The 15,778-nt window shown below is 45.8% G+C and overlaps 1 protein-coding gene across 1 annotated transcript; it reads left to right on the plus strand.

Annotated features, from left to right (window-relative positions):
* Positions 1 to 471: 471 nt before the first annotated feature.
* Positions 472 to 13,790, plus strand: LOC121861197 (arylsulfatase H-like). Its single transcript, XM_042358794.1, has 12 exons — positions 472 to 607; positions 4,676 to 4,943; positions 5,270 to 5,373; positions 5,562 to 5,687; positions 6,042 to 6,205; positions 7,467 to 7,625; positions 9,039 to 9,271; positions 10,025 to 10,200; positions 10,481 to 10,665; positions 12,134 to 12,245; positions 12,827 to 13,010; positions 13,174 to 13,790. Exons 2-12 carry the CDS (start codon positions 4,681 to 4,683, stop codon positions 13,310 to 13,312), a joined length of 1,845 nt encoding a protein of 614 aa, XP_042214728.1. The 5' UTR covers positions 472 to 607; positions 4,676 to 4,680; the 3' UTR covers positions 13,313 to 13,790.
* Positions 13,791 to 15,778: the final 1,988 nt, after the last annotated feature.

The raw sequence follows: 15,778 nt of genomic DNA on the forward strand, positions 1-15,778 counted from the left end.
ACTTTCATCCTGTCTTTATCTTTATCTGTAATGTAAAATTTGGACACTGCAATCAATATAAAAATCCTAAAGTATATCCTTGTCAGTAAATCTAGCGAACTTTGCTAAAACTCTTGGATAGGGTTAACAGGGGCTCGGTAAATACTATATATATTTTTTAATTTTGTTATAATGTGAATAATTATCAGTTTACTTATAATACCTAACAAAACTACATAAATTGATACACTGACTGTCCACCTGGGGCAGTGTGTGTGCTTAGCGATGATGTAAAGCCAAGAATCTCTTTTAGGTATTGGGATAACCTTAGTTTTAACTACAACCCTTCATAGCTGTAATTTCTGCCTTGTACTATGACCTGAGAAGCTTTTGTGCCCTTGTAACCATATATTATTTAAAATTCGACCTAATTGGTAAAGAAAAATACAACTACCCAGGTATTCTTTACTGCCTGGACATTATTTTCATCTCCCCGAGACTGAGTCGTGCAAGAGATTTAATGTGAGAATGATCCTTCAGAATGTGAACCACCAGTAACAAAAAAAACCAGATAGTGGAGGCAGCAGCAGTGTACCCAGTTCAGGTCCTGCCGTCCAGGAGTCAACAGGTGAGTGAACAGTGTCCTTGGTCTAGCAGCATTCTAGTTTACCTGCTTTAACTCTCAATTATCATCCAGAATCAAACTATGTACATTCGAAAACCACAAGTGAAAGGTGTTGATCATTACAGTTTCAGGAAGTGACACAGGCCGAGTTATACATATACTGAAGTTAAAATAGACAAGACTGAAGTTGTAGTTAGTGTATGTGTTTTTCCAGTGATCTATAACAGGCCCTGGGATTCCCCTGAAAGGCTGAAAAGTATAAATTCTTCGATGGCTATAGAGTGTGTTTCTTTGATATAATACTACTAGTCTGTGTAAGAGAGGAGGAGATTCACCAGTCATTGTTATTTGGCTGTATTTCAGGAGGAACTCTGAACATTGAATTAATTGCTGCCGGCTTGCCAGACGTAGGAAATAGGAAAATTGTAAAGCTCGCCCGTTTATAGACCAAAGTAGTGTATTAAAATATATCTCTCTCTGTATTATATGTATATGTATGTATGTATATATATATATATATATATATATATATATATATATATATATATATATATATATATATATATAAACTTGTGTGATTTATAACAGGGGAGAGGATCGTTTGCAAAAGCCTTTTTATTAGTGTAATAAAAAGAGGTGTGAACACAAATTATCAATGTGTTTGTGTGTCGCCACCCTATAGGGATTATTTAAGTAACATCGTTGACCATGAATAGATCAAGGATGTTGTAGTATGGGAGGCTGGTGGGCGGCAGTTTTCACCCGACAATAACTTTATTATTACACTATATACTTTATCTTCTTCTGATCGGATAGTTAGCCACTGGGGCGGTCGGTCACGATTGTTACACACTGTTGGCAAGTACGTACTAAGCTTGACCCGACTCCAGAACACACACACACACACACCACACAAAGCGGTTTAACCCCCAAGGTTCAGTGGGAACAGACAGTTAAAGTATGAATTTTATTTTAATGCTCTGTGTAATGCAGTACAGTGAGCCTCTTTAGCCCCCGGACCTGCCACTGTTACAAACCTTAATGACCAGATGGGTGGGTTGGTTTTGGTAGTGGAGGGAGTCTTTAATAGAACTGAGCAAAGTTTACTAAATATGAGCGAAGTTCCATTAAGTTATAGCAAAAAAAAGTTATTTCGACAAGGTGAAGATGCCTGTGCTGTTTTGTTTTAAGATTTAATTAAATTATTATTCCCACTTAATGAGTCACACACTGATGGTTTTGTTTTATCTCGATTACAATGAACAAATCTGCCGTGATAACTTATGGGAATCCAGATCCCTTGGCTGACGAAATCAAGGCAGAGGCATGGCTGCTCTGCCTTGTCCTTGGTAATACTGTTGTTGAGCAATAACGAATTACAGCATCTGTCCTTGATTTCGCCAGCCAAGGGACCAGGATTCCAATAAGTTATCACGGCAGATTTGTTCATTGTAATAAAGAAAAAACAAAACCACCAGATTGGCAGACACCTTGTGGGATTTCGAGATGTTGTCTCACACTCAGGATGGGATGGAGAAAGGAAACTCACAATGTGCTCTCTGTTTATATATTGTATTGGATGTACAGTCGGAAACCATAATCTCTAGCCCACCTGGGTCGGTGCTGGAGGTTAGCACAGCGTCCCTTCTGGACGGGGGCCCAGTCTAACTATCACGAGGACTGTGTGTTTGTGCGTGTGTTGCCTGGTGATAGAGTGGGCCCCCTTCCAGAAAGGACGCTGTACTAACCTCCAGCACCGACCCAGGTGGGCTAGAGATTATGGTTTCCGACTGTACAGTGCAGCTTGGTGCTTAGAAATTGCAGCGTGGTTACAAGTGTGATGTACACACCTAGGTCCTTCTCACATTCAGTCTCAACTTGTGCAGTTTCTTCATCCCGTTGGGACATATGATGCGCCACCTTACCGTTGGTACGCCACAGGTGCATCCTCTTACACTTCGTGACATTGAATCTCAGCAGCCATTTCTTTGACCAGTCCTGGAGCCCACAGAGATCCTTCTGCAGCTCTTCTCAGTCCGCTTGGTTCTTGACTTTCCGAAATAACTTGGCGTCATCGGCAAACATTTGTGTGGAGGAGTGTACAACGTCAGGCATGTCATTTATGAAACAAACAAACAACAGCGGGCCCAATATGCTCCCATGTGGTACTGTGGGGTAACATTTGTTTGGTGTTCTCACTCAGGATGGGATGGAGAAAGGAAACTCACAATGTGCTCTCTGTATACATGTTGTATTGGATGTACAATGCAGCTTGGTGCTGGGAAGTGGCAGCGTGGTTACAAGCGTGATGTAGAGAGAGCTGGTTGGTGAGGGTGCTCAGAGGAGGACAGCTTGTGGGTCGCCATGCTCGCCGGCGGGAGCGAGGGCCGCTAGGCAGCGGCGGAGGAGGAGGAGGACGTGTTGCTTGCTGGTTGATGGAGGTAGAAAGAGAGAGCTCACCACGAGGTCAGGTCTTAAATAGCGGGGGTAGGCGTGGCTTAGTAGTTGACCTCCGTGATGTATGGCGGGGCTGGTTGACCTAGCCCATGAGGCATCCACTGGAGAATTCGTGGGGTCGGCTACTCAGCGACAAACAGAGTTTGTAGGGGAGAAATCCACTACAATACTCCCTCCTTCCCTCCAGGCAGTGTAGGAGACTTGTTGTCTGCAGGGTTGCATAGCACATGTGAGGCAGAACGGGCGGTGCATGCCTCATGTGAGACAACGGCGATGGCGTGGATGAGCCGGTCGCTAGAGACAACTGTCTAGATACACAATATCTGTGGGAGTAGAGAGGGAGAAAAAGGGTGTGTGGAGGCGATGAATGTTGTGCTTCCCTCACGGCAGGTACAGAGTCGTCAGATGCGCCTGCTGGGGCGTGTGGGCCTGGGTCAGGAGCAGGGGCTGCGTCAGCAGAAGCGGATGAGGGCTCGTGACAGCAGCTGGGTCCACGACAGCAGCAGGGTGCAGGACATTAGCAGGGAGTACCTGAGGGAGAAAAGAGGGGTGTGTGGGTCCGCACTCAGGAGCAGGGGCTGCGTCAAGAGAAGCGGCAGGGGGTACTGCTGGGCCGGGGCGGCGTCTGAGGCAGGACGGGTGTGTTGGGGTCGGTAGGACATGGTGCTTGGGGCAGGAAGAGGAGCGGCTGTCTGCTTAGAGTAGCAGAGCTGCTCTAGGGTGTCTAACCTGCGGTTTAGAGACAGTAGCTGTAGAGCCGATGAGAGCTGCCTCTGTGTGGATAAGCCAGTCTTCCATGTTGCTTGGAGACTGGGAGAGTGATCTGTTTCTCCTCCATCCTGTGTGAGTGCGAATCTCCGGGGGTCACCATTTGTGAGGAACAGGTTGTTTGGTTCACACTCAGTATGGGATGGAGAAAGGAAACTCACAATGTGCTCACTGTATACATGTTGTATTGGATGTACAATGCAGCTTTGTGCTGGGAAGACAGCATGGTTACAAGCGTTGAGTAGAGAGAGCTGGTTGGTGAGGGTGCTCAGAGGACAGCTTGTGGGTCGCCATGCTCGACGGCGGGAGCGAGGGCCGCCAGGCAGCGGCGGAGGAGGAGGTGTAGCTTGCTGCGGCTGTAGCTAGAAGAAGAGCGAGATCACCACGAGGTCAGGTCTTAAATAGCGGGGGTTGGCGTGGCTTAGTAGTTGACTTCCGTGATGTATGGCGGCGCTGGTTGACCTAGACCATGAGGCATCCACTGGAGAATTCGTGGGGTCGGCTACTCAGCGACAAACAGCGTTTGTAGGGGAGAAATCCACTACAGTACCCCACTTGTGACAGGTACGGATGATGATTTCGTGCCATTAATCACCACACACTGCTTGTGGTCATGTAGAAAGTCTTCTATCCACGCTAGGACATTTCCCCGAATTCCGTTCCCTTCCAGTTTGATTTTCAGCCTTTCATGGGGTACACTGTGACTCTCACATTGTGGTCACAAATGGAAGATGAACCTGATAACTATATGTACTGCCGGCCCAGGGTCGTAACTGCTCTGTCACTGCTTGTGGAGTATGTAGTGTATATAATATCTTATTTAGTCTGATGAACTTTCCCTCACAGGCAAGATGGCGAGGGTGTGGATATGGGCGTTGATGGTGGTGGTGATGTGGGCAGTCGTGGTGGTGCTGGGTGATGGCCAACAACACCAGGAGCCACAGCAGGAGGAGGTGGAGGAGAAACAAGAACAGCAACAAACAAAACAACATCCACAACAGCTGAAGCAACAAGAGCGTCGACCAAATGTGGTGGTGCTGATTGCAGACGACCTGGGCATTGGGGACCTTGGGTGCTACGGTAACACCACCATCAACACCCCAAACATAGACAGGTATGGTGGTAGTGGTGCTGGTACTTGAGGGGTCAGACCACAGCTCTTGATACCACTTTCACAGTTTCCAATAAATAGTATGAGGCCAATTTTATGACCTCTGAGCTGATCTCAAGATGTTAATTAGTGGTAGTTGGGAGAGTTCAATCATTACCATCATAAACCTTAATTACAATAATCATAAAATTATATCTTCATTCAAATTTAATTTTTGAATTTATTTCTCGTGTAAACTTAAATTAAAAGTACTGTACTGTATTGTTAGCCATTTATTTCTCAAACCAAGTGTTTTTGTGTGTGTGTGTGTGTGTTTGTCGCCCCGGCAGGGTGGCGAGTGAGGGCATACGGCTCACCCATCATCTCGCTGCATCTGCACTCTGTACCCCCAGTCGTGCTGCCCTGCTCACTGCCCGCTACCCAGCACGCTATGGTAACTTGTGTGGTTGTTGGCAAAATTTAACAGTAAATGTTGGTATATGTTAACATACATACATGATACATCATTGTATTATAAAGAGTGTACTGTAACGGAATTTTAATGAAAAACTATTACATGTATAAACATCAGACACCTGTAGGAAGTAAGTGCTGCTGTAGTAACACCCACACACATCACAGGTCTGGTGGGAGACAAGAGCACACCACCGGTCGTGGTACACGTCGCCAGTAAAGTTGGACTCCCTGTGGACGAAGTGACCCTCGCTAATGCCCTCAGCGCTGCCAACTACACCACAGCTGCTGTTGGTATGTACTGTATCACACTCAGGCATTTAACGATGACCTTCTGGGATACACAACTCTGAAAGGTTTATTCCCATGATGTAGAAGTGATCCTTGGCCTAGCCTAATCTAAGAATATACTGTGTCATTTTCTCCTTCATACATAATTAGTGGTTTGTTTGCATAATAGACAATGTCTAGAATAAACATAATGCAAGTAGTAGCCATTCTGAGTACAGTAGTAGTAGCCATTCTGAGTACAGTAGTAGTAGTAATGAGAGGAGATAAAATTGGAAGCTTTCCTTTAAAGTTCAGTTTTGTATTTTATTTTCTAAGTTTTGGGGTGCATAGATAATGAGACTTACATCACACCCTCAGGCAAGTGGCATCTGGGCATGAGGTGCGGGCTGCTGGGACGTGGGTGTCGGGGGCCCCAACAACATGGCTTCCAGTCTTTCTATGGCATTCCTTTCACCCTTATTGAAGACATAGCAGGTTCCCACCCCTTCTGGATATTCCCCTTGGAGGACCGCTTCTACCAGGTATATATACTGTTTCTACCCTTTCTAGCTAAGGCTCAAATCAAAGTGTATTTTACAGTACAGGTAATTGATTATGAGTCTTGTTGCTGATGTATGGTGATGTTTTAACTAATTTCTTTCAATATTTATTATGTGATTTATGTTTGTAGCCTACACCAGGAAACTACACTACACATACTACATCAGGAAACAGTCAGGAACTGTCCAACTGTATTATAAACTGGAAATGAGGAAAAATGACTTTAGTTAGAGTGAACAGTGCTTTCTTTTTTTTAGCTTTTATCCTCTTCACCACTGATCGACTCGTTAGCCGCTTGGGCAATTGGTCACGTCTCTGTTACTTTTCCCTTTCTTTTATCCTCTTCACCAAATGATCGACTCATTAGCCACTTGGGCGATCGGTCACGTTTCTGTTATGCACTGTTGGCAAGTACTGGGCATGCACTGGCTTCTGAATGTACCTGAACCCGTTCCAGTGTTGATCAAGTCTTGTCTTGAAAGAGCTCACACTCGGTGCCGTCACAACACTTTCTGGTAGATTGTTCCAAGAGTTCACAACTCTCACTCCGAAAGAATTTTGCTCTCACAGTTTTCTGAACCTGCGGCTTCTTCAATCTTGAGCTGTGACCCCTTGTGGGGCGAGTGTCCGCCAGCTCCAAGTAAGGACACTCGACTGAGTAGTGCCCCCTGAGATGCTTATACACCTCAACTAGGTCACCCCTTGCCCGTCTATAGTATAAGCTAGGCAAGTTCAGGCACTCCAATCTCTCAGGGTAGCTGAGGTGCCGAAGTGCAGGCACCAGTCTGGTGGCCCTCCTCTGAACATTTTCAACCAACTGACAGTCCCTAGCATATCTCGGGGACCAGACGGGGTGACAGTATTCCAGATGGGGAAGCACTTCACTCTTCAAGATCGTTACGAGGAACGGACTGTCTAGATATCTGAACGACCTTCTTATAAGACCCAATAATTTATTTGCCTGATTTACCTTCTTCTCGCAATGGCCCGAGAACTTCAGGTCATTGTCAACATACACACCTAGGTCCTTCTCACATTCAGTCTCAAATAGTGCAGTTTCTTCATCCCGTTGGGACATATGATGTGCCTCCTTACTTCAAAGGACTCTGTAAACACAAACTTCAAGGGACTTTCTAAACACAAACTTCAAGGGACTCTGTAAACACAAACTTCAAGGGAGTCTGTACGGTAAACACAAACCTCAAGGGACTCTGTAAACACAGCATATATTTGTGTCCCCAGATGCTGTTATCATTGTGGGTGGTTAATGCCCTGACGCTGTGCTGGCTGCGGTGGCGTCGAAGGACAATTGCCGTGTGCATAGGGGTGGTGACGCTCGCCCTCTCCACCAGCTGGTTCCTGCACACCCACTACCGCTTCCATACTGCAAGATGGTGGAAGGTTAGTGTGCCCTTATATTATTGTCATGGTTAACAGTTATATATTGTTATGGTTAACAGTTATACAGTATAGTCTGGGTTTAAGCGGATATTTTATACGCGGACGGCCATTTACGCGGCACCTGTCCAGAAGCGATAATTATTATTTACGCAGTAAATGGCATCATATACGCGGCAAGCGGCGGGGCAAGGTGCTGGGCGCTGATGTCACCGCTGACGTCAGACTCGTGCCGGTGACGTCGCGGACTGTGATTGGGCCACATATCCTTACCACCCACACACCTCCTCCTTGCCACCCCCGCCACCCTCCCTCTCCACCGCCGCGTCAGTCTCACTGTCTCCGTGTATATTCACTTGTGCTCAGGAACCAGTGTTTTTTTTTTCTTTCTACATAATGGCTACTGCGAGGCTCGGTCTGTTGCTGTAGCATTGGAGAATGCAAAAGAGGCTGCACAGGGTGTTAGAGCTGCAGGCTTCTCCGAGACCACCGACGACGACATCCTGGAGGTAATCAGGCAACCTGAGGTGACTGCAGACGAGATGTTGGAAGATGATGACATCAGTGAGCAGCGAGGTGTTACAGAACAACAAGAGCAGAAACTAACACATGCTGATGTGAAGGAAGTCATCGAGTTAGCCGAGAGAATGAAGCTCATTCTTGCCAAAGACCCAGTCAATCATCGCCACGAAGTGTCTAATAACCATCTGTTGAAAGCCAGGAGCCCTATGTTATGTTCAGCTGTATCACGACCACATCAATGCTAGCCGTCAACAAAACATCACCGAGTTCTTTACCCCTCAACCACTACAGCCAGCCCAAGTCAGTGATAGTGAGGATGTGGACTTCGAGGGGTTTGACAAGGAGGCCCTGCTAGCCTCTTTGGTGGATAGAGAGACAGGTGAGGGCCAATAATCTGCCTCGGAACCAACCCCCCATCCCCGTGTGCCCAGCCATCTCTTCTACTAACGTAAGTGTTAAAAAAATGAATATTATTGATATTTCTCTTATATATTAATTGTGTGTGCATACCATCATAAAATTAAGATGTTATTTTTACTACACTGTACAGTATTGTGTCTGTGATAGCCAAAAAAAGGGTAGTCTGGCGGTCGGCCCAGTCTCTATTTCAATTACTGTAATCCCATAGGTTCTCTTATTTTTTTTATGCATTTCACTTTAGACGCGGACCTCCATGGGTTTAATTAACCGCGTAAAACCAGACTATACTGTATACTCTTATTGTTATGGTTAACAGTTACTGTATATATTGTCATGATTAACAGTTATATTATGGTCTTGATTAATAATTACTGTATATTATGTCATGGTTAACAGTTACACATTGTTACATTAACAGTTATATACACAGTTATTGTCACTGTTAACAGTCGTATAATGGCACGGTTAACACAGGTGTCCCCTTGGATGGACCAACACATGAACGGTCTGGTGATGCACAATGACCGGGTGGTGGAGCAGCCACTGAAGCTGGAGGGTCTCTCACAGCTCCTGGTGGACCACTCCGTTAGGTTCATCGCCGACCATGCACAAGACCAGCGCCCCTTCTTCCTCTACCACTCCTTTGCTCACGTCCACACGCCCATGTTCTCGGCCCCAGAGATGGCGGGACGCAGCAAACACGGAAGGTGGGTTTAGTTCTTCACTTTTATTGTAACGAGATTTATTTTTATATTTTATTGTAACGAGATTTATTTTTATATGTCTTCATATTATTCTTGTTCTTTTTTGTTCTCTCCTTATTTTCTTTCTCTTCCTTTTTCACTCAATACGTTAGGGTGATGGTGGTTACTCCTTCACTAATCTTCTCATTTTATTTCATCATCTCCATCTGATCAACTTTATTGTATATTCAGACATATACCTCATTGGTCAGTTCATAACGCCAGTACCCATTATAGTTCTCCATATGCGAACGGTTTGGTTTTCCTTAAAATGACCGCTTTGACTTCATTCATGATTTCAACACATTTCCTCTGGCAATTACCTCCCCTGGCACCTGCCAACACCGGAGGACAAAATTTTCATTAAAAAGTCTGAAATCAAAAGTGTTAGTGTAGATGGTCACTACATGTACTGGGCCCAGATTCTCATAGCTGTGTAGGTTGGATTTTCTCCTTAATTAGTAAATATTGGTTCAGGACAAATGGATGATTTAATAAAAGTTCATAAACACCTCAAAGGGAATTACTCAGTCACACTCCGGAACCGAGTGTGACGGAACTCCTTAAAGACCGGATTACATCATTGTGGAATATCTTCAGGTACATACAGCACAAGAGCCTGGACATACCGAGTAGAAACACAACACACACACACACATTGATCTCGTAATTACATATTATGGTGGTAACAAACTCACTATGCTCTCGTTGTTACAGGTATGGTGATAACGTTGAAGAAATGGATGCTGGAGTTGGAAGGATCATGGCTGCCCTCAAAGAACACAGCCTCGACCAGAATACGCTCGTGTACTTCCTCTCTGACCACGGGGGCGACCTGGAGGTTGTGGGTCAGGACGGTCAGCGTGTGGGAGGCTACAATGGACGCTTCAAGGGTCAGTAACTTCAACACTCCTTGAGAACAGTAAATTAACCCAATGAATACAATATCATCATGCGTGGTGAATTGGTTAACACTATCATATTCAAAGTGTGAAGCCACCATACTCAAGGGCTTACATCATTGTATGCAAGGGCTGAAGTCTCTGCACTCAAGTGTATGAGTTGGTGGCTCACACACATACAGCAGCTAACACAACTTGACAAAAGATGTACAATACAAACATAATAATTAACTTGATAAAGCTAATGGAAATATTAACGACCAAATTACAGGCGGCAAGAGAATGGGTAGTGCCGAGGGTGGGATCCGTGTGCCAGGAATCTATCGCTGGTCAGGTCACATCCCTGCTGGGGTAATAGGAGATGCCCCTACCTCTCTCCTGGACATGATGCCCACCATCCTTGACCTGGCTGGCCTCCCTCCCCTGCCTGACCTTCTCCCTCACCTGCCTCCCAGAGTACGTATAATACCTGTCTGTATTAAGTCAGTTGGTTGTGTCCAATCCGCCATAATGCTGCCTTATGTTGACCTAACTGATGGATGTTTTCCGTGTGTAAGGTGTTTATTGTAGTGGTGCCTCACACAGTCACTGGCCAACTCCTGCTCACCTTATGTTGTACAATGAAATGATTCCTTAACTGAAGTTTTCTCAAGCATAAAGATCAACTACATAACCGAACACCTCCACCAACCTTCACCATCTTACACCAGGGTACAGCACATCAGAGGCCCATTGAGTCATTGTACACCTTGATTTTAGTTCTCTTACTTAAAAATCAGAATTATACAAGACTTCAGTTATTCTTTCCTCCCTTGTTCTGTACAGTAAGTCCTCGTTTAACATTGCCCCCGATAATGTTGTTTCGTTATAACGTCGCTACTCTTTAGATACCAATAATTCGGTTAACGTCCCAACGACTGAATATAACGTCTTTTTCTGCATTGTCACAAGCTACGTTTTACGGCGCATTACCCTCTCTCGTCTTGGCACACTACCTCTCACTAGCGTCAGTCTTTGTTAGGCTTCTACAGCATTCGTGCATGCTTAAGTGTTTTTGCTCTTAATACTGTACTCTACCAATTCGAAATGGCTTCCAAGTGCCCATCAAGTGCTACTGCTAGTGTTGTGAAGAAGCAACGTAAGACCATTAGCCTTGCTACGAAAATGGAAGTTTTAAACCAGGAGAAGGAGCCACCCACCAGGTCTCAGTGACTCCCCACCCTCCTCCTCCGCTCCCGCCCTCCTCCTCCGCTCCACCACCTCCGTCCATGTATTTCATGTAATGTATTTCATGGGGCAAAGGGAGGCTCAGGAACATAACTCCCTTATTTTACCTATTTCTTATGGGGAAAATTGATTCCGCTGACGTTGTTTCCGTTAACGTTGCAGTTTTCAGGAACAGAACCACGACGTTAAGCGAGGACTTACTGTACTGTGAGATAACTGGTGTAGTGTACTGGTGGTGATGAGTGGTGATGATGAGAGGTAATAAGTGGTGATGATGAGAGGTAATAAGTGGTGATGATGAGAGGTAATAAGTGGTGATGATGAGAGGTAATAAGTGGTGATGATGAGAGGTAATAAGTGGTGATGAGAGGTAATAAGTGGTGATGATGAGAGGTAACGATGATAATTGATGAAAGATGAGGAGTCATGTTACTTACTTGATTGCATCCTTACATCGAGTGACTGAAGGCAGAGTCTGTACGGTAACTTATTGAGGCCATCCATCAGCAACTTCTAGGAGTGAAAAAACCTACAATTGAAACCTCCATATAACGGACTTCTCCCTCTCTCTCCATGTAGTTCGCTATATGGAGGTTTCACATCTAAAGGACCCTTGACATAGTGGACTTTCTTCACCATATACAGTACAGTATTCCTTTAAATAGAGGTTTCACTGCATCTTTAATCTCCCTCGCAGGAACTGGACGGTGTGAGCATCGCTAACTTACTGACCAAAGGGGAACATCCGCCGTCCCGCACACTAATACACCACTGTGGTCACGAGATACATTCTGTCAGACTCACTTCAGGTAACTGTAATGTGATCCAGGTAATAAGTAGTTCAACTCCGGGTAACTTTAACCTGATTGAGGTAACGAGTGTTTAAGGCAGAACCCTCCATGGTCTATGTACACCATATACTGCTATACCTGCAGGTACTATATAAAGTACATAGTGAAATGCATACAGTACCTGCATTGTCTACATACAGTATATACATGCCAATCCAAATGTGAACCTGAATGACAAATTTACCTCACAAATATTTTATTATTTTATGTGCAGCAGTCAAGTGGATACAGCGTTTGCCATCCTGTGCCATGGGCTAATGGTTCGATCCCCCGGCACTCACAGTTCTCCCAGCTGTAAATGGGTACCTAAATTTACAGCTTGGGGAAGGGAATGCAGTCTATTGCAATACCGGCCATGTTGCCTCCTTGTGTAATGAAGGCTTAGCATACGGTGTTGTATTACCCACACTGTCCCTAATGGGCAGTCATGCCTATGGGACCCATTTTCACTTTTTTCATGATGATTATTATTATTATTATTATTATCATCATGTACAGTAGTAAATATAGCTCCTGTTAATATATTCCCTCCTCCTCAGGTAACCTGGCATACAAAATGAATCTGGTGGGGTACAATTGGGAGAAGGATAGTACACAGCATGGCTGGGGCATCAACACCCTCCGTTCGTGTTGGGACTTCATCGACTACGGTTACGAGCCTCAACTATTTAACCTCTTCAAAGATCCATATGAAGATCATCCTATTCCTGTTGATTCAATTGAGTAAGTCGAGACTCTTCCTGGTATAATGCTGGGTTAAGTTTGGTTAGGTTAGATATAATGCTGGGTTATATACTACAGTATATTGTCGTCTTTGTCTCTTAGTTCATTGCTGTGTGTAATAGCATTAAACATTCTCAGGGTTAAAGATTTGGTAATTTTACAGGTACATACAAGTGACCGGGATAATGAAGCAGTTTGTGGCCGAGTGGAAAGCGCGGGTACCATATCCTCCCTCACAGATGTCGAATGTTGCTAACACCATGCACTCTCTCTGGCTCCAGCCATTCCGTTCACTGTGGTAACACTTGTTTACATTATGACTGACCACTAGTACCAAGATGATAAGTCAACCTGCAGACAGATGAACAATTATCAGATCTCCCAGCTCTGTTTTGTTCAGTACAACAAACAAAACAGAGAGGAGGTGTCGTCATCACTGTGTATAGACTGTAGTTGCAGGCTGGCTGTGATGTAGTACTATACTAGTGGACTCATACTGTCACCTCTTAATTAAATTCATCCCTTTTGAGTGTTAATTTTATCACATTCTTCATCATTTCCCAAATGATCAAATAATACTGTACTGTACTGTACTATTTCCTTAACCTTCATTCTCGTTACATAAATTATCACATGAATAAATTGTCGTGACAGTAAGTAAATTCTGACATTCTCAGAGTGGTCGATCACACCTCCGTCATCTTCCTTGCCTAGCCACATGTGCTGGCACATCTCTTGCTCACTTCTGAAATTTAAAATAAATAAATTTTTGGAAACAAACTTTTGTGTTACTCTGTACAATATGTCCTTTTATCTGGTCACTCCACACAACCCTGATGCTCACCCCACAGTCATAGATTGTGTGTGGATAATTATGTGTGATTCAAGTGTTTTAGGTGTGTGTGTGTTACAGTTGTCTGCTTTTACTTTACTTTTATCCTCTTCGCCACTGATCGGCTCGTTAGCCGCTTGAGCGATCGGTCACGTCTCTGATTACTTTTCCTTTTCATTTATCTTCTTCACCAAAAGATCGGCTCGCTAGCCGCCCGGTGATTGGTCAAGTCTCTGTCACGCACTGTTGGCAAATACTGGGCATGCACTGGCTCCTGAATGTACCTGAACCCACTCCAGTGTTGGTCAAGTCTTATCTTGAAAGAGCTCACACTCGGTGCCGTCACAACACTCTCTGGTAGATTGTTCCAAGAGTTCACAACCCTCACTCCAAAAAAGTTTGCTGCAGGTTTGTGACTCAGGTGAGATGTGTGTTACACAGGGGCAGATCCAGGAATATCAAAAGGGGGAGGGGGTCCAAAAAGTTGTGGTTAGAGGAACTTGGCAAGCACAGCGAGCCCACCCAGCTGGGGGGTGGGGGGGGGGGCGCTATTGTGGGGTACGGGATATTTGGTTCACACTCAGGATGGGATGGAGAATGGAAACTCACAATGTGCTCTCTGTATGCATATTGTATTGGATGTACAGTGCAGCTTGGTGCTGGGAAGTGGCAGCATGGTTACAAGCATCATGTAGAGAGAGCTGGTTGGTGAGGATGCTCAGAGGAGGACCAGCTTGTGGGTCGCAATGGTCGCTGGCGGGAGCGAGGGCCGCCAGGCAGGAGGAGGAGGAGGAGGTGTTGCTTGCTGATTGGTGTAGGCAGAAAGAGGAGAGGTAGGTCACCACGAGGTCAGGTCTTATATAGCAGAGGTAGGCGTGGCTTAATAGTTGACCTCTGTCATGTAAGGCAGCACTGGTTGACCTAGACCACGAGGCATACACTGGGAATTCTTGGGGTCGGCTACTCAGTGACAAGCGTTTGTAGGGAAGGAATCCACTACAATACTCCCCCTTCCCTCCAGGCGGTGTAGGAGACTTGTTGTCTGCAGGGTTGCATGGCACATGTGAGGCAGAACGGGCGGTTCATGCCACATGTGAGCCATAACGGCGAGGGCGTAGATGAGCCGGCCGCTAGAGGAGACATTTGTCTAGATACACAATATCTGTGGGAGTAGAGAGGGGGAAAAAGGGTGTGTGGAGGCGATGAATGTTGTGCTTCCCTCACGGCAGGTACAGAGTCCTCAGATGCGCCTGCTGGGGTGTGTGGGCCTGGGTCAGGAGCAGGGGCTGTGTCAGCAGGAGCGGAGGAGGGTCCACGACAGCAGCAGGGTGCAGGACATTAGCAGGGAGTACCTGAGGGAGAAAAGAGGGGTGTGTGGGTCCGCACTCAGGAGCAGGGGCCGCGTCAGGAGGAGTGGCAGGGGGTACTGCTGGGCCAGGGCGGCGTCTGAGGCAGGACGGGTGTGCTGGGGTCGGTAGGACGTGGTGCTTGGGGCAGGAAGAGGAGCTGGTTTCTGCTTAGAGAAGCAGTGCTGCTCTAGGGTGTCTAAACTGCAGTGTAGAGACAGGAGCTGTAGAGCCGATGAGAGCTGCCTCTGTGTGGATAAGCCAGTCTTCCATGTTGCTTGAAGACTGGGAGAGTGATCGGTTTCTCCTCCATCCTGTGTGAGTGTGAATCTCTGGGGGTCACCATTGGTGGGGTATGGGTTGTTTGGTTCACACTCAGGATGGGATGGAGAAAGGAAACTCACAATGCGCTCTCTGTATACATATTGTATTGTATGTACAATGCAGCTTGGTGCTGGGAAGGCAGCATGGTTACAAGCGTTGAGTAGAGAGAGCTGGTTGGTGAGGGTGCTCAGCAGAGGACCAGCTTGTGGGTCGCCATGCTCGCCGGCGGGAGCGAGGACCGCCAGGCAGGAGGAGGAGGAGGTGTT

This window comes from Homarus americanus, unplaced genomic scaffold (genome assembly GCF_018991925.1).
Source record: "Homarus americanus isolate GMGI-L3 unplaced genomic scaffold, GMGI_Hamer_2.0 scaffold21314, whole genome shotgun sequence".
In the NCBI taxonomy this organism is placed as follows: Eukaryota; Metazoa; Arthropoda; class Malacostraca; order Decapoda; family Nephropidae; genus Homarus; species Homarus americanus.

Coding starts and splice junctions, on each gene's coding strand:
- LOC121861197 (XM_042358794.1), top strand. CDS start 4,681: ATGGCGAGGGTGTGGATATGGGCGTTGATGGTGGTGGTGATGTGGGCA. Junction 9,272..10,024: donor GGACGCAGCAAACACGGAAG/GTGGGTTTAGTT, acceptor TCGTTGTTACAG/GTATGGTGATAACGTTGAAG. Junction 13,011..13,173: donor ATTCCTGTTGATTCAATTGA/GTAAGTCGAGAC, acceptor GTAATTTTACAG/GTACATACAAGTGACCGGGA.